Source organism: Rhinopithecus roxellana, chromosome 13 (genome assembly GCF_007565055.1).
Source record: "Rhinopithecus roxellana isolate Shanxi Qingling chromosome 13, ASM756505v1, whole genome shotgun sequence".
NCBI classification, from domain to species: Eukaryota; Metazoa; Chordata; class Mammalia; order Primates; family Cercopithecidae; genus Rhinopithecus; species Rhinopithecus roxellana.
The window spans coordinates 45088707-45110993 of record NC_044561.1 but is presented as its reverse complement, the minus strand read 5'-3'; the positions used below and the strand labels follow the sequence as shown (position 1 = coordinate 45110993).

At 53.7% G+C, this 22287-nt stretch overlaps 1 protein-coding gene across 7 annotated transcripts in view; it reads left to right on the top strand.

Annotated features, from left to right (window-relative positions):
* Positions 1-4960, top strand: part of CBS (cystathionine beta-synthase) — a 30862-nt gene extending 25902 nt beyond the window's left edge. For 6 of the 7 annotated variants that reach the window (XM_010383173.2, XM_010383169.2, XM_010383172.2 and 3 more), the window contains 2 exons: positions 794-878; positions 4151-4955. In XM_010383173.2, coding sequence (XP_010381475.1) covers positions 794-878; positions 4151-4254 — 189 coding nt within the window. In that variant the 3' untranslated portion in view covers positions 4255-4955. Of the gene's footprint in view, positions 1-793; positions 879-1593; positions 1636-4150 lie in introns of all 7 variants that reach the window. The other variant, XM_030914122.1, reaches the window with a different exon arrangement.
* The last annotated feature ends 17327 nt before the right edge of the window (positions 4961-22287 follow it).

Below are 22287 nucleotides of genomic sequence, written 5' to 3'. Positions count from 1 at the left end.
TTCCTGTTTTTTTATTTCCCCTCAAGACTGAGTCTCTCTCTGCTGCCCAGGCTGGAGTTGAGTGGCGTGATCATGGCTCATTGCAGTCTTGAACTCCCAGGCTCAATCAATCCACGTGCCTCAGCCTCCAAGTAGCCGGGACTACAGGCACGCGCCACCATGCTTGGCTAAGTTTTTGTGGTTTTGATGAGGTCTTGCCATGTTGTCCAGGCTGGTTTCAAACTCCTGGGCTCAAGCTATCCTCCTGCCTTGAGCTCCCAAGGTGCTGGGATTATAGGCAACAGCCACTGCTCCCAGCCCCTTTCTTAATTTGATAGTTCCTCAAAGGGTCTTTTATTTTATTTTATTTTTTATTTTATTTTATTTTATTTTTTTGAGACGGAGTCCCCCTCTGTCGCCCAGGCTGGAGTGCAATGGTGCAATCTCAGCTCACTGTAACCTCTGCCTCCCGGGTTCAAACGATTCTCCTGCCTCAGCCTCCTGAGTAGCTGGGATTGCAGGCACTCACCTCCACGCCCTGTTAATTTTTGTATTTTTAATAGAGTACAGGGTTTCACCATGTTGGTCGGGCTGGTCTCGAACTCTTGACCTCAAGTGATCTGCCCACTCAGTCTCCCAAAGTGCTGGGATTACAGGTGTGAGCCACCGTGCCCGGCCTCCTCAAAGGGTCTTTCTCAGTGTGTCCTGTCACCCTCTGATTCCTAGGTTAGGATGCTTTCACGCGATGCTTTCCTGTCACCCGTGTTCCTTTTCCTGGGGCCGGTGCGGCCCACTGACCGTGCTTCCCTTGCAGATCCGGCTGACGGACACGCTGGGCAGGCTCTCGCACATCCTGGAGATGGACCACTTCGCCCTGGTGGTGCACGAGCAGATCCAATGTGAGTGGACACCTGCTCTGCACATGGGGTTCTCACTGGGGTCAGGCCACCAAGCCTGGCCTCTGCCATGGGCAGCAGCTGGGCCCCCGTCCCCCGCGGGGTGTTAGGGGAGTGGGTGGTGCCGACCTTCAGTGACACCCAGTCTTCGTGCCCGGGCCTCCCACACGCCCCGGGCTGGTGGGCTGCCCCTGTGATTCCTGCAGGGACCCCTCAGGCCACACAGGGTAGGGGCCCTTTGCCTCCGGGGAGGCCAGGAGTCTTGGAGACTCTCAGGGACAAGCCCAGAAACATCTCGAAGGGTTTCAAGTCCTGACCCTGGCCATGTCCTGCAGCCCTGGAGAGGCGGTGTTTGCCCCAACAGCCTCGTGGTCTTGGGGGGGGCTGCTCTGAATGGAAACCCCCACATGGGTCTCAGAGGAGCCACTCGTGGGCTGTCCTTGGAGCCCTGCTCCCAGCGAGCTCTGAGGTTTGGTGACTCCTGAGCACATCCCTGGGCGTCCCCACCACATCCCCACAGGCCAGGAGAGCTGCTCGCAGGTTTTGGGTTATAGATGGCAGCCCTCGGCCCAGGGTCCACAGGAAGAGTTGGGAGGGGGCCTGGAGCCCGGAGCCTGCCCACTCACCAGGCCTGTGTGCAGTGGGTGAGCACTCGGCGGCTGAGGCTGGTCCGTGAGGGCCGTGAGTCTAACCCCATCTCCCATCCTTGGCTCTGCAGCGCGGGACCAGGCCTGGGCAGGTGTGGTGGGGGGGCCTGCAGGTAGGTAACACCCACCCCTCAGAATGGCTCTCAGGCTCAGAATCACAGCCTCCCCATGGCAAATGAAGGCCTTCCAGGGCCCTGGCCCCACCCCTGAGCTTGGGTAGGAGGGTTCCCCTCTTAATCTCACATTTAGTTGTGTTTGAACATCTCAGAAAAAAAAAAGATGCAAATGCCAATGTCAAGGTCCCCAAATCAAGTCTTCCCGGAGCATGTCCACGCTTGTCACCACTTTCGAGCAGGTCAGGGCTGTGTGGTCACCACAGAGACGGCACAGCCCCCAAGACCTAACATACCACACCACCTGGTCCTCGTCGGAAAACCCACCGGCCAGCCCTGGTTCACTGCCTCAGGGCCACAGAAGCCTGCGGCACTAAGGGCTCCCTTCTCCAACACTATCACTGTGCCTCGGTGTCCCCGAAACGCAAGGAGCTCATTTCATCCAGGTTCCCTGGTTTTCCTGGGGCGCTAAGTAGGGACCTCTGCTTACAAAGATCGGAGTGACAGCCGTGGCAGAGTGGGGATGGGCTCTGAGGGCTCTGCCTGGATGTTCTTACCTCCACCCTGCTCACCCCTCTGTGCCTCATGACAGCTGGCATAGGGTCCTGTGGAGCTGGCATACGGTCCTGGCATAGGGTCCTGTGGAGACCCTATGCAGGACTGAGAGGATGTGTGGGGAGGGGAGAGAGGGAGAGAATGAGATCTGTGTTAAGGAATTGGCTCATGAGATCACAGAGGCTGACAGACCCTGAGATCTGCAGGGTGAGGCGGCAGGCTAGAGACTGGAGAGCCAGCGGTTCAAGCCCCAAGGCAGGAAATTCCACCTTGGGTTCTATTCAGGCCTCAGCTGCTTGGGTGAGGCCCTCCACAGTAGCACGCGTTTCTGCCTCTTGACTCTTGTGCTAATCGAGATATCCCCTCACACACACCCAGAATGATGTGTGACCAATGCCTGGGCTCCCCACGGCCCCGTTAACCTGTATTAAAATTAACCATCGTGGGAACCTGGGCCAGCATTAACACCGAGCCCACGCTTGCCAGGAGAAGGCAGTAGGGGTGAATACAGAATCAGGCCAGAGATGGGAGCTGTGTGTTGCCGGTGGTGGCAAGGGGTTTTTGTCTATTTTTAGAAACAGGGTCTTGCTCTGTTGCCCAGACTGGAGTGCAGTGGTGCCATCACAGCTCGCTGCAGGCTCGACCTCCTGTGCTCAACTGATCCTTCTGCCTCAGTCTCCCAAGTAGCTGTGCCACCATGCTCAACTAATTTATTTTTTAAAATATTCTGGCCGGGTGCAGTGGCTCAAGCCTGTAATCCCAGCACTTTGGGAGACCGAGACGGGCAGATCACGAGGTCAGGAGATCGAGACCATCCTGGCTAACACGGTGAAACCCCGTCTCTACTAAAAAATACAAAAAACTAGCCAGGCGAGGTGGCGGGTGCCTGTAGTCCCAACTACTCGAGAGGCTGAGGCAGGAGAATGGCGTAAACCCGGGAGGCAGAGCTTGCAGTGAGCCGAGATCCAGCCACTGCACTCCAGCCTGGGCAACAGAGCGAGACTCCGTCTCAAAAAAAAAAAAAAAATTCTGTAGAGATGGGGTTTCGATATGTTGCCTAGGCTGGTCCCAGACTTCTGGGCTTAAATGATCCTCCCACCTTGGCCTTCCACAGCACTGGGATCACAGGTGTGAGCCACTGTGCCGGCCTTGTGAGCAGGCTTGAATTTCAGGCTCACACCGGCTCTGAAGTCCTGAGCGCCTCAGGATCCCAGCTGGTGGGCCGGGGAAGGGTGCGTCCTGACATGCGGTGGGTGAAGCCTGGCCTGGGGCTCAGGAGACTCAAGCGGTGGGTGGAGCCTGGCCTGGCTCCCATGGGACTCATGGGGTGGGGGGCGGGGTAGAGCCTGGCCTGGGGCCTAGGGGACTCATACAGTGGGTGGAGCCTGGCCTGGAGCCCAGGGGACTCATGCGGTGGGTGGAGCCTGGCCTGGGGCCCATGGGACTCATGGGGTGGGGGTAGAGCCTGGCCTGGGACCCCATGGGGCTCATATCAGAAGAGGCTTGGCCAGGCCCAGTGGCTCATGCCTGTGATCCCAGCACTTTGGAAGGCCGAGGCAGGCGGATCACTTGAGGTCAGGAGTCCAAGGCCAGCCTGGCCAGCATGGCAAAATCCCATCTCTACTAAAAATACAAAAATTAGCTGGGTGTGGGGATGTGCACCTCAAGTCCCAGCTCCTTGGGAGTCTGAGGCATGAGAATCACTTGAACCCAGGAGGTGGAGGTTGCAGTGAGCCAAGACTGCACCACTGCACTCCAGCCTGAGTGACAGTGAGGCTCTGTCTCGGAAAAAAAAAAAAAAAAAAAGAACACAGCCTTGGCTGCTGGGCTCCAGCAGGCCGCCCTGGGGTCCCCACAGTGCACAGGTAGGTCCTCTAGGCCCCCAGGAGCCTCCTGCAGCGCAGCAGCCCACCCAGCCTCCCGCGGCACCTGCAAACCCGCTGCCTCGTTCTCCCCTCAGACCACAGCACCGGGAAGTCCAGTCAGCGGCAGATGGTGTTCGGGGTGGTCACCGCCATTGACTTGCTGAACTTCGTGGCCGCCCAGGAGCGGGACCAGAAGTGAAGTCGGGAGCACTGGGCCCTGCGGAGCGGCCCCGCCACCCCGGCCCGCTTCTCCTGCGCTTTCCTGAGCCCTAAACACACACGTGATTGGTAACTGCCTCGCCTGGCACCCGTTATCCTCGCAGACGACAAGGAGCATCCGTCTCCCCTCATTAACACATGGCTTCCTAAATGGCCCTATTTATGGCCTGTGAGATGAAATGCGCTTTTCTCTAATGTAACTTCCTCTTAGGATGTTGCACCAAGGAAATACTGAGAGAGAAGTCGGCCAGGTAGGAAGAACACGAGGAATGACTGGGCAGAGTGGATTAAAGGCAAAAGAGAGAAGAGTCCAGGACGGGGACAGGGAAGGGGGCAGGGAGAAGCCCGGGTGGCTCGGCATCCTCCACGGGCAGCGCCGTCAGCTCGGGGCTGAGCTGGTGGGAGCAGTCTGAGTGTTTGGGTTTTTTAATTGAGGTGAAATTCAACTTACCTAAAAATCAATCACCTTAAAGTGAATGATCAGCGGCATTTAGTACGTCCAGAAAGTTGTGTAGGCACCACCTCTGTCACGTTCCGGAACATTCTCTCATCATCGCAGGAAGCAATCATTTCCCCTCCCATCTTCCTCCTCCGCTGGCAACTGCTAATCGCCTTTCTGTCTCTGTTGTCTAAAATAGGTTTTCCCTGTTCTGGACGTTTCATATAAATGGAATCACACAATTGCAGCCTCGTGTCTAACTTATTTCGCTTTGCATAGTATTTTCACCGTCAGAGCACGTGTACTTGGTTTTTTTGTGACGGAATAATAAGCCATTGCGTGGATAGAGCACATTTTCGTTCTTCATTTGTCAGACTTGGGTTCTTTGTGCTTTTCAGCCCTTGTGAGTAATCTGCTGTGCACATTCAGGGCCATTTTGGACACCTCTTTTCATTTTTCTTGGGTGTGTAGCCAGGAGTGGCATTGCTGGGTAATGTGGTAACTCCATGTTTAATTTTTATTTTTTTATTTTTTTGGAGACAGAGTCTCGCTTTGTCACCCAGGCTGGAGTGCAGTGGCTCAATCTCGGCTCATTGCAACTTCCGCCTCCCGGGTTCATGCCATTCTCCTGCCTCAGCCTTCCGAGTAGCTGGGACTACAGGCACCCGCCACCACGCCTGGCTAATGTTTGTATTTTGTAGAGATGGGGTTTCACCATGTTAGCCAGGATGGTCTCGATCTCCTGACCTCGTGATCCACCCACCTCGGCCTCCCAAAGTACTGGGATGACAGGCGTGAGCCACTGCACCCGGACTTTATTTATTTATTTATTTTGAGATGGAGTCTCGCTCTGTCGCCAGGCTGGAGTGCAATGGCACAATCTCAGCTCACTGCAACCTCCACTTCCTGGGTTCAAGCAATTCTCCTGCCTCAGCCTCCTGAGTAGCTGGGATTACAAGCATGTGCCACTCTGCCTGGCTAATTTTTGTATTTTGTAGAGATGGGGTTTCACCATGTTGGCCAGGCTGGTCTTGAACTCCTGACCTCAGGTAATCCACCTGCCTCGGCCTCCCAAAGTGCTGGGATGACAGGTGTGAGCCCCCGTGCCCGGCCTCCATGTTTATTTTTTGAGGAACCATCAAGCTGTGTTCCCCAGCGGTCTCACCGATTTCCATTCTCACCAACAGTGCACGAGGGTTCCAGTTTCTCCAGGTCCTAATCAACACTTGTTATTTTCTTGTTTTAAATTATTATAGCCATGCTAGTGTATATCAAGAGGTGTCTCATTGAGGAAGGAAGCCATTTCTCTTACTGTCTCCTGTCTCTGAGGAGGAGGAGGAAGTAAAAGTTGAAAAACAACAGGAATGAAGTCAGTGGCAAGACCAGGTGGTGCCACTGATGACCAGGCCTGAGGTTAAAAGATTAACCCCGCCCCCCCCGACTCTAACCACATGTGCTCTCAATCCATCATCACGCTTTCACGTGAAACCTCTTAGCGCTGTAAGCCCTTAAAGGGGCCAGGAACTCTCTTCGGGGATCTCGGTTCTTAAGACGTGAGTCTGCTGATGCTCCTGGCCGAATGAAAAACCTTCTTCCTTCCTTAATCCGGTGTCTGAGGAGTTTTGTCTGCGGCTGGTCCTGCTACATTTCTTGGTTCCCTGAACGGGAAGCGAGGTGATTAACAGACAGTCGAGGCAGCCCCTTAGGCCGCTTAGGCCTGCCTTGTGGAACATCCCTGTGGGGCCTCTGGCCAGCTTGAGCCACGCGGATCCTGAGAGCGCTCCCAGGTAGGCATTTGCCCCGGTGGAACGCCTCGTCAGAGCAGCGCACAGCAGACCCCCGCAGAGGATCAACGCAGAGGCTGAACACCGGGAAGGAGCTGGCGCTGTAAGTCCGGACGTCTGAAACCAGGTAAGACTGGTCTTGGGAACTTGCCCACTCCATTTGAGTGGAAGCATGGCCTGATCACCCACGGCGTGCCTGTACCGGCACTTTGGTTTTTGACTTAACCTGAATTGCTTGATACTTTGGATTTGGTTTTGATGTGGCTTGGATTTCTGGATACTCTGATTTTGGTTTTTATCCTGGTTTGGTGTAAACTGATAAAGTGCATGTGGGCCCTTTTTACCCATTCTTCGTTCTGCGGTGTGTGTGTGGTGTGAGTGTGGTGTTTTATTTCAAATAAACATGGGTCAGACACAAAGTGAGCCCACTCCGCTAGGAACTATGTTGAAAAATTCTAGGAAGGGATTTAGTGGAGACTGTGGGGTTACTATGACACCAGGAAAACTTAGAACTTTGTGTGAACTAGACTGGCCAGCATTAGAAGTGGGTTGGCCATCAGAAGGAAGCCTGGACAGGTCCCTTGTTTCTAAGGTGTGGCACAAAGTAACTGGTAAGGGATACCTAGACTAGTTCCCATACATAGACACTTGGTTACAGCTGGTGCTAGACCCCCCACAGTGGCTAAGCAGGCAGGCAGCACAGTGCTAGTTAGGAAAGGGACAGATAGCCAAGGGAGAATCCCGCTCCACTCACCGGGGGAAATCAACTCCTGAAGTTCTGTTCAACCCAGCACCAGAAGACCCATTGCAGGAGATGGCACCAGTGATCCCAGTGGTGCCCTCCCCTTACCAGGGAGAGAGGCTGCCCCCTCTTGAGCCCACAGTGCTTGCGCCTCCGCAAGACAAACATTACACTCACACTCACCTCTCTTGTCTACTCTGGCCACCCAGAGTAGACAAGAGAGGAGGTGAAGCCTCGGGAGAAACCCCCCTTGGCAGCTCGTTTACGACCCAAAACTGGGTACAAACGCCCCTGAGAGAGCAGCGGTATCCTGGGATAGATGAGGATGGGCAGATGGTGGAGAGGTGTGTTTTTGTGTACCAGCCCTTCACCTCTGCCGACCAGCAATACCCCATCCTATAGGAAAAGCCACAAGCTCTAATTGATTTGCTCCAAACTTATCCAGACCCATAACCCCACCTGGGCTGATTGCCACCAGCTGCTCATGTTCCTCTTTAACACAGATGAAAGGCGGAGAGTGCTCCACGCAGCGACTAAGTGGCTAGAGGAACATGCACCAGCTGATTACCAAAACCCCCAAGAGTATGAGGACCCAGTTCCCAGGAACCGACCCCCAGTGGGACCCAGGCGAAAGAGAGAGGATGTGCAAAGGCTGAACTGAGACAGGGAAGCTCTCCTGGAAGGATTAAAGAGGGAGTCCAGAAGGCCCCAAATGTTAACAAGGTCTCTGAGGTCATTCGGGGAAAAGAATAGAGTCCAGCACAATTCTATGAGAGACTGTGTGAGGCCTATCGTATATATACTCCCTTTGATCCCCATAGCCCTGAAAATCAGCGCATGATCAACATGGCTTTAGTTAGTCAAAGCGCAGAAGACATGAGAAGAAAACTGCAGAGACAGGCTGGGTTTGCAGGGATGAATACATCAGTTATTAGAAATCGCTAACCAAGTGTTTGTAAACAGGGACGCAGGAAGCCATAAGGAAAGCCGCACAGAGAGTGAACGTCAGGCCTGGCGAAATGCCAACCTGCTAGCTGCAGCAATCAGGGGTCCCCCCAAAGAGGCAAGGGAAGTGGGGGGCCCTGGGAAAGAAACTCAGCCTGGTTGTCAGAGTTTGCAGCGTAACCAGTGTGCTTATTGTAAAGAAATAGGACATGAGAAGAACAAATGCCCTCAGCTAAAAAGAAAACAAGGTGTTTTTAGTAGAGACGGGGTTTCACAATTCCAGCTACTAGGGAGGCTGAGGCAGGTGAATGGTGTGAACCCGGGAGGGGGAGCCTGCAGTGAGCCGAGTTTGCACCACTGCACTCCAGCCTGGGTGACAGAGCAAGACTCTGTCTCAAAAAAAAAAAAAACAAACAAGGTGACCCAGAGCAGGAGGCCCCAGACAAGGAGGAAGGGGCCCTGCTCAACCTGGCAGAAGGGTTATTGGACTGAGGGGGACCGGGCTCAAGTGCCGCCAAAGAGCCTATGGTCAGGATGACAGTCGGGGGTAAAGACACTGATTTTCTTGTAGATCCTGGTGCTGAACATTTGGTAGTAACTGCCCCAGTTGCCCGCTTATCCAAAAAGACTACTGACACATTTTTGGGGTTGCTGCCAGCTGAGGACACCTGGTTCACCTGTTTGGACCTAAAAGATGCAGATTAGCCCCTGTTAGAAAACAGAGTATGTAACTCTAGGAGTCAATGGAACTGAACTGGCAGGAAGACCTGGGTAGTGAAGATGAGAGTGAGAATCTCCCACTAGTGAGTGAGGTTCTCAAAGTGCGGAATGAGGAGATAAGCCATTTCTCTTACTGTCCCCTGTCTCCGAGGAGGAGGAGGAAATAAAAGTTGAAAAACAACAGGAATGAAGTCAGTGGCAAGACCAGCCGGTGCCACTGATGACCAGGCCTGAGGTTAAAAGATTAATCCCCACTCTAATCACATGTGCACGACCCTTGCACGTGGAACCCCTTAGCGTTGCAAGCCCTTAAAAGGGCCAGGAACTGTCTTCGGGGAGCTGGGCTCTGAAGATGGGAGTCTGCCAACGCTTCCGGCTGAATGAAAAACCTCTTCCTTCTTTAATCTGGTGTCTGAGGAGGATTGTCTGTGGCTTGTCCTGCTACATCATTATGGTTTTGATTTGCCTTTCTCTAATGATTGGTTATGTTGAGTGAACATCTTTTCATGTTCCTGTTGGTTATTTTTTGGGAGAAGATATTCAAGATACTAAACCCTTATAAGACTTGCAAATATTTTCTCCCATTCTGTAGGTTATTTTTTTACTTTTTTTTTTTTCTTTTTTTTGAGATGGAGTCTCACTCTGTCACCCAGGCTGGAGTGCAATGGTGCGATCTTGGCTCACTGCAACCTTCACCTCCTGGGTTCAAGCGATTCTCCTGCCTCAGCTTCCCAAGTAGCTGGGATTACAGGTTCCCAACACCACGCCCAGCTAATTTTTTTTTAAAGACAGAGTCTTGCTCTGTCTCCCAGGCTGGAATGCAGTGGCACGATCTCAGCTCACTGCAACCTCCACCTCCCAGGATCAAGCAGTTCTCCTGCCTCAGCCTCCCCAGGAACTGGGATTACAGGCACACACCACCACACCCGGCTAATTTTTGTATTTTTGGCAGAGATGGGGTTTCACAACGTTGGCCAGGCTGGTCTCAAACTGCTGACCTTGTGATCCACCTGCCTCGGCCTCCCAAAAGTGCTGGGATTACAGGTGTGAGCCACTGTGCCTGGCCTAATTTTTTATATTTTTAGGAGAGACAGGGTTTCACCACGTTGGCCAGGCTGGTCTTGAATTCCTGACCTCAAGTGATCTCTCCACCTCGGCCTCCCAAAGTGCTGGGATTACAGGCATGAGCCACTGGTCCCGGTCTCTTTACTTTCTTAATGTTCTTTGATGCACAGCTGTTTCTAGTTTTGGTGGAGTCAAAAATTGGTTATTTTTTTTTCCAGTTGCTCATGCTTTGGGTGTCATATTCATGGGCAAATCCAAGGTTCATGGAAATAAACCCCTATGTTTTCTTCTAAGATCTGCATAGATTTAACTCATTGATGGATTTTTGGTCAATTTTTGTAGACGGTTTAACATGGGAGTTTGTGGATGTCTGTCTGTCTCAGCATCTTTTGTTGAAGAGACAATTCTTCCTCCGTGGCATGGCCCGGCACCCTTGCTCAGATATGTGGGCTCATTTCTAGACTCAGAGTTATTCCATTGATCTGTGTGGCCTTAGGGTGGTACCACACTGTTTTGATTACTGTAATTCCGTAGTAAGTTTTGAAATTGAAAGTATGGGTCCTACAGCTTTGTTCTTTTACAACATTGTTTTGGAAATTATGATGTGCCCAGCTTCATGTTCTTGGTCTCTGGGCATCTCAGCAATGGCTTGAATTATGCCCTGGCATTGAGCCACCTAAAGGATGGAGACAGAGTCGCTGTGGACACTAATAAGGGCTTTTCTCCGCAGGCTGGTGGCATCCGTGTTGGGCTGTGGTGTTGGCCTGGGACGTCCCCGACACTCGGGGCCCCATGGCGGCATTGTTCCTGCAGGTCTGCTGCTACGCTGGCAGGGAGGCAGGTGGGAGGAGGAAAGGGCAGGGCTTCCCAGAGCGACCGGAAGGCACTCCTTCTACAGGGCCTCAAGGGAGCCTCCGGCCTTCCCTCCACCCAGCTCTCCCCAGGCACTTGATTTTCTGCTAGTCTCTGGAGAGCAGGCTCTGCTTAGGGCCGGTGGAAAAGTTCCCTTTTCCCACTATGCAGCCAAGTGAAACAGGGCAGGCCAGTGGGTAGAGGAAGGGGATGGGCGTGACCTCTCCTGAACGGACTTCAAAAGCAAGTCAGTCAATCATAGGCCAGAGATGTGGAAACTTCTCTTGACAGAAAATGGCATTCACTCTTGCAGGAAGCGGCACTTGGTGTTCTTGGGATGCTAGGGTGCCAGCATGCTGCCTGGGGCTGGGGGAGGGAGGGTTTGGAGTTGAGGCAATCACAGAGCCTTCCTGAACCAGAAGCCCTTGTGGGCCTCGGAGGCTGCCCTACAGAGGGCAGGGGTGTGCATCAGGAACTGGAGAAGGGGAAGCTCGTGTGGGTTGCAGAGGAAAGCGCCAAGCAGGGAGCTGTGGGGGTCTCTGCGGCTCCAGGGAGTGACAATATTCGGGGAGCCTCTAGGAGCTTGTTGAGCAGGGAGGCAGGAGAGAAGCCAGGAGAGGGACACAGTGAGATTCAGGGAGGGCAGGGCACGGGCCTATCCACCTGTGTGGGGTGGCACATACAACTTCTCAGCTCTGGAGCTGTAGCACTGACAACTCAATCTGAGGCCATACTAAAAACCCCAAACACCCAAATTCTCACAAACGATCTTCAAGCCCTGGGCTCCACGCAAAATGCAGGGTAAGTGGCCGAGGCTAGTCATTCTGGATGCAGTCAAAATAGTCATTGTTATGGAAGTGTCCTAAGAGTCACAATTCCGCACAGTCAGCAGGTGCACACCTGTGCCTGGGGCCGCGCACCCATCCGGGGCACCATACCGTCTGTCTGCTGAGCCTGGTGGGCTCTGGAGCCGCTGGTGAGCACCCAGACGCAGCCCCTCTCCGGGGCAGGCGTTCACAGCAGCCACAAGTGCCACCACCTCGTGGCCTGTGAGTGCTCCCCGGAGGCCAAGCTGTGGTTCAGCTGGTGCTGTCTCCTGCAGGAGTACCCTGGCTGGCTCAGGACTTCCTAGCCGGGGACACATGCCCACGACACAGGGTCTCGGTCAGCCCCTGGGTGGGGGCACTAATGCTCTTGACCCAGTGAGCCCACAGTTGTGGAGGTCCTCACTGTCTCCTGACAGATGTTCCTGCAGCAGAGGCCACAACATCATGAGGACAGAGGAGCTTTCCAGGCCAGCAGGACTTGCTCAGAGCTGCGTCACCAAACCCTTGACCATGATAAGAAAGGGGGGTTTGCTGTGGATGGGACAGGGACTGCAGAGAGGCTAGCTCAGCTGTGCAGATTGGTCCCCATTAGGGTCAAAATCGCAGGTTCCCTGGGCCCACGCCCAGGAGTGCACACCTGGCCCTCATAAGGGCAGCATCAGTGGTCAAGATGAACCAGGAGTGGTCTGTGGGCTATCTCCTCAGGATTTTTAAAGGTTCCCTACATTTTTTTAAAATTTATTTAACATTATTATTATTAGTTTCAGACAGAGTCTTGCTGTCACCCAGGCTGGAGTGTAGTGGCGCCATCTCAGCTCACTGCAACCTCCACCTCTCCACCTCCCGGGTTCAGGAGATTCTCCTGCCTCAGCCTCCTGAACAGCTGGGACTACAGGCGCTCATTACCAGGCCTGGCTGATTTTGTATTTTTAGTAAAGATGGGGTTTCACCATGCGGGCCAGGCTGGTCTCGAACTCCAGACCTTGTGATCCGCCTGCCTCAGCCTCCCGAAGTGCTGGGATTACAGGCGTGAGCCTCCGCGCCCAGCTACATTATTTTTTTAAGTTTAGAAATATGTAGAATGTATGTAATGTGGAATAACAACAAAGACATGTCAGCGAGTCTTAACTGAGTGAACACAATAGAGAATTGCATCTCACCAGACATGTATTGACTTAACTAAAGGTTTAAGACTTCACAGACACAGGAGGATGACGGGAGCGTGTGAACAGACAACAGACGGGCTCGAACAGACGCTGAGCTGCAAGCAGACATCACAGCACCGGGAAGTGCCGCAAACTGGAGGAGAAAATGCCATCGTGTTATGGGATATTTGGGGTGTCGTTTTTCCGGCCAAAACCTCTGTGGCTGGGGGGCCTTGGCCTGAGTTTGGCTCAGGCTTGCTGGGCTCATTTCACCCACTTGGGCTGGCAGGCTGCCCTCGGCTCACACTACAGGCCTGGGTCCCATGCCTGCCAAGGGCGAGTCAGGCATGGAATGGTGAGGCGTGTGTGAGCGCGTGGGATCTGGCCACGGTGCAGACATGCCAGCTGCTTCGGCATGGCGAGCAGCTCTAGGTGCTGGCTCCCTGTGAGGCGTCAGCCAGACCAAGCACACTGCAAGCAGCTTCCACAGTGTGGCACTGGGGAACACGGTGGTGCCCAAAAGTTTAGAGACACCAGGAACCACAGGGCCCCAAAGAGGGAATCACAGCCCTGGCTTGGGGAGCTCCCAGGTCTGGGTTCCCCAAAGGGCCGCAGCTCTTCTCTCCTTCGCTTAACCTGTAATGTGGCAAGCAAAGGGCACATCTCAGCCCTGTTTGTGCTACAGCTCTTTTAGCCTTGCCATTTGGCAGGTCCTGAGTTCTTGTCCTGCATCCAAGAATGAGGTACGCAGACAAGTGGAGAGTGAGCAAGATGAAGAGAAGCTTTATTGAGTGATAGAACAGCTTTGAGGAAACCCGCAGGGAGGGCAGCTTCTTTCTGCAGCCAGGGTGTCCCAATGTCTGTTCAGCTCCGAGCAGAAAGGGTAGCTCCTCTCTGTTAGGCAAGTCATCCCAACAAGTGTTCAGCTATCAGTAGAGAGGGTAGCTCTTCTCTGCAGCTGGTCGTCCCATCATCTCCCTGTCATCGCTCCATCTCTGTAGCTCTCAGCAAAGAGGGGTCCTTGAGTAGGTTGCTCCTGTCTGCAGGTGGTCATCCCAACATTTGCTCAGCTCTGGCTGAGCCTGGGGCTTTTATGGGCCTCAATGGGGAGGAAGTGCATGCTGTGCCAATTGGTCCAAGGGAGGCCATGGGCAGGCCTGAAAAAGGCACCGTAAGTTCCCACTCCAGTCCACAGGACTGGCAGCCTTGCCCCCAGCCTTCAAGCCCTTCCTGGCCTGAAGGTGGGGCCTCACCAAGGACCTGCCCCCTTCCACCCAGGAACCTGTCTGCCTCCTGCTGCCATTCATGGTGCCAAGGGTGCCTTCAGGCCAGCACCAAGCTGCCCTCAGTCCCCACTTGGCTTTCCTCCTACGCTTATCAGTGCCCAAAGTCCAGAGGGGGCCGAGGTGGCAAGGGGCTGGCGTGTCAGCATTGCCCCAAGTGTGTGCACACCCAGTCAGGCTGTGATAGCACCTGAACTCGGCTCCAACTTTGCTCCAAAGATGGCCTGCTGCTGCCATCAGCAGGGCCCATCAGTCCCCTACCCACTAGAGGCAAGGAATTAGCAGCACCGCTGTGCCAGGCCTGTGAGGCAGCAGCTCATGAGCCCAGGCTGGATTCCATGCAGAGACTCTGCCATGTGGGGCCATGGGGTTTACTTGGATCCCATTCAAATCATTCAGGCCCTGACTGCTCAGCTTCAGGGGAGCCAGGCCCACTCCTTCTCCTCACATACTTGCCTAATCTTGCCAAAGCCCTCGAGGTAGGGGAAGGAGGAAACCTACAGTCATGGATGTCAATCTACTCGGCATCCATCCCCTTCCTCATTCCTGACAGTTCAGGTCTCCTTGCCTCTTCCCACAGCCATGATGATGGGAGGGTGGGAATGGGGACTAGGGATTGACCTCAGTCGACAGAAGCCGACGGGTACATGCCATTCCCTGGCCAGTCACTAGTCTGGGTGGGCATGTGTCCTCAGCAGTCCACACAGGGTGGGTCCCAGGGCTCTGCTGAGAGGGCCGGGAGCAACAGCATCCCCTGGTGGGGCCCCGATGATAAGCAGTGTGTGGCCCTGGCTGCTACGGTGGCACCCCATGGCCACAGAGATGCCAGAGAACCAACACCCTCCTGGGGCGGAAGCCGGGTGCTGGGGCCTCTTGTTCGCTGCTGAAAGCATCTGGGCTGATTCAAATGACCCCCTCCAATCTTGGAGAAACAGACCTTGGCAAAGGGAGCAGAAAGAATTGCTGAAAAGTAGTGGTAACAGATACATTCCTGAAAGCTCAGGTGGGGGCTGGTTTCCAGAAGGGATCATTGAAAAGTACCAATGCTTACAAAACCCACCAGCAAGAGAGTGACAGCAGGAGCCAGACGAAAAGATGATGTCAAATAAAAGCACAGGCTGTCAGCAAGAGACTGCCGTGCTCAGTGACTTCACCCTAGTGCTGTGAGTTCCACTGAGCTCAGAACTACTGTCTTGGTCCAAGCTCAAGTTCATATTGGTGCTATTTGTTTAAAAATGTAAAAAAGGATGTGAGCAAATGTCTAGCAGAAACAGCAGTGCAAGAAGACATGCGGCCCGCCTAAGACAACACATGGCTCCAAAGGCTTGGCAGGCGCCCTCACAGGGACACGGGTGCAGCCAATTGCTACCCACTGTTAAAAGTCCTAAAGACTGCATTTGAGGAACGCTGGGTTTATAATCCTTTCAGTACTTTAATGACAGAACCAGTCTATCAGTGTGCTTTACAATTCAGGATTTTCTGTGGGTTTTTGTGAGACAAGGTCTGGCTCTGTCGCCCGGGCTGGGGTATAGTGGCACCATCATGGGTCACTGCAGCCTCTGCCTCCTGGGCTTGAGTGATCCTCCCATCTCGGCCTCCCAAGTATCTGGGACTACAGATGTGCACCACCATGCCCAGCTAATTTTTGTATTTTTGCTAGAGACGGAGTTTTGCCATGTTGGCCAGGCTGGTCTTAAACTCCTGAGCACGGCCCATGCCAAGGCCCCACATGACCTGACAGAAGCGGCCTCAGAGTCCTGCCTCAGGCACTAAGCCAGTTTAACAACAACCACCACCAGAAAAGTGGCTTCAGACAGTGGCAACATTTATCAAGTGATCCACCTGCCTTGGCCTCCCAAAGTGCTGGGATTACAGGCATGAGCCACCACGCCCAGCCACGATTCAGTCTTATTAAATCAACCAGGTGTCTGTGATGTGGCCCGAAAGTCAGGCTTTTCCTTTCCCGTGCTGATAGCTGCCCTGTGTCTGGGCATCTTCCTCACCAAGAATGGCTCGGGCACCGCTGGGCCTTTTGCAGCCTGTAGCACAGCCCTGGTGGTGCTGCGCCCTGAGTAGGTGGTGAGCCTGCTGCTCACCCACCAGGACAGGCACTGGACAGGCCCTGTGGAGTGGCAGGCACCCCTGTCCAGTATTCAGCCTCTTCCTCTGCAGGGGCTGTCCCTGCCTGGCAGGCAGTGAGTCCAGGGACGCCTTGGACCACCAAATCCTCGACAGCCCTCAGCTCAGGGGCATATCAGCTGGCTTCTGCCAGTAGGGACAGTGAGGCCTCGGTGGGGCTCAGCTGGAGGTGGACCTCAAAGAGCCCAGGCCAGGACCCACTGTCGGGCAGTGGGCAGAGGTAGTATCGGTGACATTCTTTTTAACCAGTGAGCGCTTAATTGAAGCAACTACTTGCACTGAAATAACATTTTAAAAGTGTTCTCTTAAGATTTAGTTTGGCCAGGAGCAGTGGCTCACACCTGTAATCCCAGCACTTTGGGAGGCCGAGGCAGGTGGATCACTTGAGGTCAGGAGTTCGAGACCAGCCTGGCCAATATGGTGAAACCCCATCTCTACTAAAAATATAAAACTTAGCTGGGCGTGGTGGCACATGGGTGTAATCCCAGCTACTTGGGAGGCTGAGGCAGGAGAACTGCTTGAACCCAGGAGACGGAGGTTGCAGTGAACTGAGATCATGCCACTATACTTCAGCAAGACTCCATTTCAAAAAAAAAAAAAAGATTTAGCTTAACATATTTGATTACAGCATCATTTTAGAAATGTGAACCGTGTGCTCAGTGTCTCCTCAGGCTGCAGCTAGCAAGGATGTGCACATGACTCAGGACAGCTCCATCAAAGCTTTGGGAAGCTGCTGGAGGGGAGCCTGAACTGGGAGAGAATGACTCAAAGACCTCAGAGCCTGAGTGGGCAGCTCCTGCCCACAGTGCCACACCTGGGGCACAGCCCTCTCTGCTGGCTCACACCCAGGTGGCGTCAGCATCGGGTGAAGAGGCCCGGGACGGCCCACTCCCTTCCAAGCTCCCCCAAACTTTACTTCTTTATGGATCTAACACCGCCGCTCAGTGACTGGATCCAGAGCCGGCATCACCGGCGGGCAGCGTGGGTCCACGGCAGGCCCCAGGAAGGCTGGTGCAGGGCTGACATGGCCCAGTGCATGCCTGGCACGCGACAGGCACGGCCCATGCCAAGGCCCCACATGACATGACAGAAGCAGCCACAGAGTCCCGCCTCAGGCACTAAGCCAGTTTAACAACAACAACAACCAGAAAAGTGGCTTCAGACAGTGGCAACATTTATTTTGCTCACACATCTGTGTCTGGAGCGGGGCTCACGGGCGGCTGGGCCCTGCTCTGCTCATCAGCTGGGGTGGCTTGAGATGCCTGTAGGCTCACCTGTGTGTAGCTGGTGGTCAGCACGAGCTGGCAGACAGGACACCTGCATGGCCTGTCCCCACAGCCTGCGCTTCCTTCCAACATGGCACCCAGGCCAAGCCTGAGCCCCTTCAACCTGTCAGTCACATGGCAGCTACCTCCCCAGCAGGCCACAGAAACCTCCCCAGGATCAAGAGCGGGGGACTCCCTGGATGGGCAAAATTCCAGAGGGGCACAGGGGACTGGAGATGTCATTCCTGCCATAAGACCCTGGACACTGCCCGAGAGGATCCTTCCATACAGAGAAGCGGGAATCAGAACAGCTTTACGTTGCTCAAGGTAAAAGGCAATGCCTTCAACTCGGAGTGAAAACCATTTCCAAACCCGAATGTTCCCCTTCCTCATTCCCATTTCTGTTGAACTCTCAGACTGTGCACAGAGGTCTGTGTGCACTCTGGAGCGCAGGGCAAAGGCCTCCCTGCCCGCCCCGAGTTTGGCAGTTGCCAGAGGGCAGGAAAGGAGAAAATGGTGAGGGGACGGGGAACCTGCAGCCCCTTCCTTCCTTCCACCAGGTAAAGAGCCACCGGGGAGAGGCAGAAAACATTTTCAACTCAAGGTCTGCCCTGGCTCAGACACCCTCCCGCCCAAGCCACTGTCCAGAGATAAGGCAGAGTTTGGCAGCAGAGGCAGGAGTGGGCATGAGTCCTGTACCCCAAGGGTATAGGACCCACCTGCGACGAAGGTGGAGCCAGGAGCACGCCAAGGAGCCAGGAGCAGGCAGCAGCAGCCCTCTGCGAGGGAGGGCAGGAACAGACACCAGGCACAGTGCAGCATCCAAGGCCTGCTGGCACCTAAGGAGGGGCAGGGCCACTCTGGCACCCACACCATGCACAGGCTGGCTGTGGCCCCTGCTGGAAGAATCGGAAGCCTGTCGTGCCTGCAGGGACAAAGGCAGCCCCAAGCCCACAGCCAGCTCACCTGGTGACCACACCCACCCAGGGCCTGTCCGAAGGGGAGTGCCTGTTTCTGGGCATGAGGACTATTCATCTTGGTCTCCACTGTTCTACAAAAAGACCCCCGGCATTCAATAAACTATGAGAGAAACACCAGACAATCCACGGCCACGAAATAAAGCTATTGACAGAAGCAGACCCAAGAATGTCCGGCACCAACTGTCGCACAGCCACACCCCCACGACACGACACGCCCAGCAGCGCACCCCGTTCCCCTCCATGTGGGTGTCCACGCTGCTTCTGTAACCCCTGCTGCCACAGGCGAGGCTGCAGTGAGCGTCTCTGCACAGGTCTGTGCCACCCACAACGTTTCAGCCAACAGCAGACCTAGCAGACCAAGGAGGTCCCGTGAGGTTACAGCGGAATGGAGAAGTCCCTGTCGTCAGAATGTGGAGCACAGCGTATCTCCCGTGTCTGTGGTGGGGCCGGTGTCAACAAGCCTGACGTGCTGCCAGCGCACATATACAGTAACATCCTAGGCTTCCATGCTCGCTCACACTCCCTGACGCGCTTACAGCTCCTGGTAAGTGCCCTGTGCTATTTTTAACACTTTAGACTGTATTTTTACTATATCTTTTTGTTTAGCATATTTTTTTTTCAGACGGGGTCTGGCACTGTCGCCCAGGCTGGCATCAGTGGTGTAATCACAGCTCACCAAAACCTTTCCCTCCTGAGTCCAAGACATCTTCCCACCTCAGCCTCCGAGTAGCTGGGGCTATAGGTGTCAGCCACCATGCTAGACTAATTTTTACATTTTTTTGTAGAGATGAAGTCTTACTCTATTGCCCAGGCTGCTCTGGAGCTCCTCAGCGCAAGTGATCTGCCTGCCCCAGCCTCCCAGAGTGCTGGGATTACACGCGTGAGTCACAGTACCCAGCCAATTTAGCTGTTTAGACACATAAATCCTTACGATATGTTATGACTGCCCTGGGTACGCAGCAGGGTCACATGCCGTGCTGGTCTTTGGCCGGGAGCAATGGGCTAAGCCACACAGGCTGGGTGTGGAGTGAGCTGTGTGAGCGCACTGTGCTGTTCCTACGGTGACAGTCCCCTAAAGAGGCGTTCCTCAGAGCACAGCCCGTTGTTATGTGACATGTGACTGTACTGTCAGGTTCATTCCAAAATGGCTGGCCCTGTGATATTCCTGCCAGCACCACACAAGTTCTCGTTTCTGCAGATCCCCAATCCCAGCTTCCTCACTGCAGCCTGCCGACGAGGCGGCACGCCCCTGGGCTCCAGCTCACACTCCCTGGGTGTGGTGAGGCCATGCAGTCTTCACGTGCTGCTTGGTCCTCTGGTCTCCTTTCAATGAACTATTAATATTCGCTGTCGTGGTTCTAGAGACTTCTAGAATCCCCCTAAACACTGGCTCCTTGCTTGCTTTATCATTAAAAAGAAGGAATGAGCAAAGTGCTGCTGTCAGTCACCACCTGTTAACAGTCCTCTGTGTCCTCCACTGCACAGAAAAACTGAATTTTGATCTGGCCAAATCACCCATGTTTTGCCCTTGGATTTATGCCTTTGGGGTCTCAAAATAAGGGCTTCTTCCCCAACGGAGCACAGATAAGCTCCCATACCATCTTCCAGTGGCTTATGGCCATGCCCAGAACCCAAGGCGCCTGCCTCTGCCCTCCCCTCTCCTCTGCACTGCTGTCTCCCAGGCCACCAGTCCCTCCCGGCTGCCCAGCCCCCTGTCCTCCTCCCATCTACCCTCCCACAGCAACCCCCACTCTCACAGCTTCTGCTGCGGGAAGCGGTCCTTCCTGGGATTCCCTGGCACAGTTCAGCTGAGTATTTCTCCACCTTCGTTGGCTGCTCTCCTCTAGCTCCACAGTCTCTACAACTCAGTCTACACTAACACACAAGACAATGTAAACTGTCAAGGGCTTCACAACTTATTTCTGACATGGATTGCTGTGTTAAGATAATGTGAAAGAAAACTGAGTAAATACAAAGTGAAATATTTTAAAATATACCTTATTTTCCTACAGGCCATTTTCCAAAAATGTCTAAGCAACTAAAGCCATCATTAAAATGTTTTTTTTTCTTTTTTTTTTTTTGGAGAAGGACTCTCGCTCTGTCACCCAGGCTAGAGTGCAGTGGCGTGATCTCGGCTCACCGCAACCTCCCTCTCCTGGGTTCATGGAATTCTCCTGCTTCAGCCTCCTAAGTAGCTGGGACTACAGGCACACGCCACCGCGCCCGGCTAGTTTTTTGTATTTTTTTTTTTTTTTTTTAGTAGACACGGGGTTTCACTGTATTAACGAGGATGGTCTCGATTTCCTGACCTCATGATCTGCCCGTCTCGGCCTCCCAAAGTGCTGGGATTATAGGCATGAGCCACTGCGCCCAGCCTAAAATGTTTCTTTTGAAAGATGCTGGAATAAAAGAATTCCTGACTTTTTTTGGGGGGGCGGTGGTGGAGGGGGACAGAGTCTTGCTCTGTTACCCAGGCTGCGCTGCAGTGGCATGGACTCGGCTCACTACAACCTCTGCCTCCCAGGTTCAAGCGATTCTCCTGCCTCAGCTTCCCGAGTAGCTGGGATTTCAGGCACCCACCACCATGCCCGACTAATTTTTGTATTTTTAGTACAGACCAGGTTTCTCCATGTCAGCCAGGCTGGTCTCAAACTCCTGACCTCAGGTGATCCGCCCGCCTCGGCCTCCCAAAGTGCTGGGAATAAAGGTGTGAGCCACCATGCCCAGCCTAGAATTCCTGATGTATATTAAAACCATTCTTGCAGGCCGGACGCGGTGGCTCAAGCCTGTAATCCCAGCACTTTGGGAGGCCGAGACGGGCGGATCATGAGGTCAGGAGATCGAGACCCTCCTGGCTAACACGGTGAAACCCCGTCTCTACTAAAAAATACAAAAAACTAGCCGGGCGAGGTGGCGGGTGCCTGTAGTCCCAGCTACTCAGGAGACTGAGGCAGGAGAATGGCGTAAACGGAGGCGGAGCTTGCAGTGAGCTGAGATCCGGCCACTGCACTCCAGCCTGGACGACAGAGCGAGACTCTGTCTCAAAAAAAAAAAAAAAAAAAAAAAAACCATTCTTGCTTTTTACAGGGTTGAAATCCTCATTCAAATAACGAGATAAAGAATGGAAACATCTGTATAAGATGATACCTTCTAAATACTATTTTTATGCAGAATATTTACAAATTATCCAAGTAAGCAACCCTAACTAGTCCTTTATAGACTACAAAAGCCAGACCTGAGGAGGCTTGGCAGAGAGGAGCCTGCAGGTGCCAAACCGAGCTGGGCCGCGTGGTGAGGATGTGGCATTGGGGAAAGCTGGCCCAGGCGCCCCGGGAGCAGCATTCACTGCTTTCAGTTGCACATGCTTAGAGGCTATATAGTCACTTGTCTCGCAGATTTTATGAAGAACGATAGTTAAACAATGATCCTAGGTCTTAGTGAAGGTAAAAAGATCTTACTGTACAAGGGCAAAAATAATTTGTACTAATTTTTTTTTTTTTTTTTTTTTTTTTTTTGAGACAGAGTCTCGCTCTAGGCCCCAGGCTGTAGTGCAGTGGGGCAATCTCAGCTCACTGCAACCTCCGCCTCCCAGATTCAAGAGATTCTCCGGTCTCAGCTTCCCGAGTAGCTGGGATTACAGGTATGAGCCACCATGCCTGGCTAATTTTTGCGTTTTTAGTAGAGACGGGGTTTCATCATGTTGGCCAGCCAGGCTGATCTCAAACTCCTGACCTCAGGTGGTCCACCCAGCTTGGCCTCACTAAGTGCTGGGATTACAGGCGTGAGCCACCAAGCCTGGCCTTGTACTAAGAATTTCTTCTGAGAGT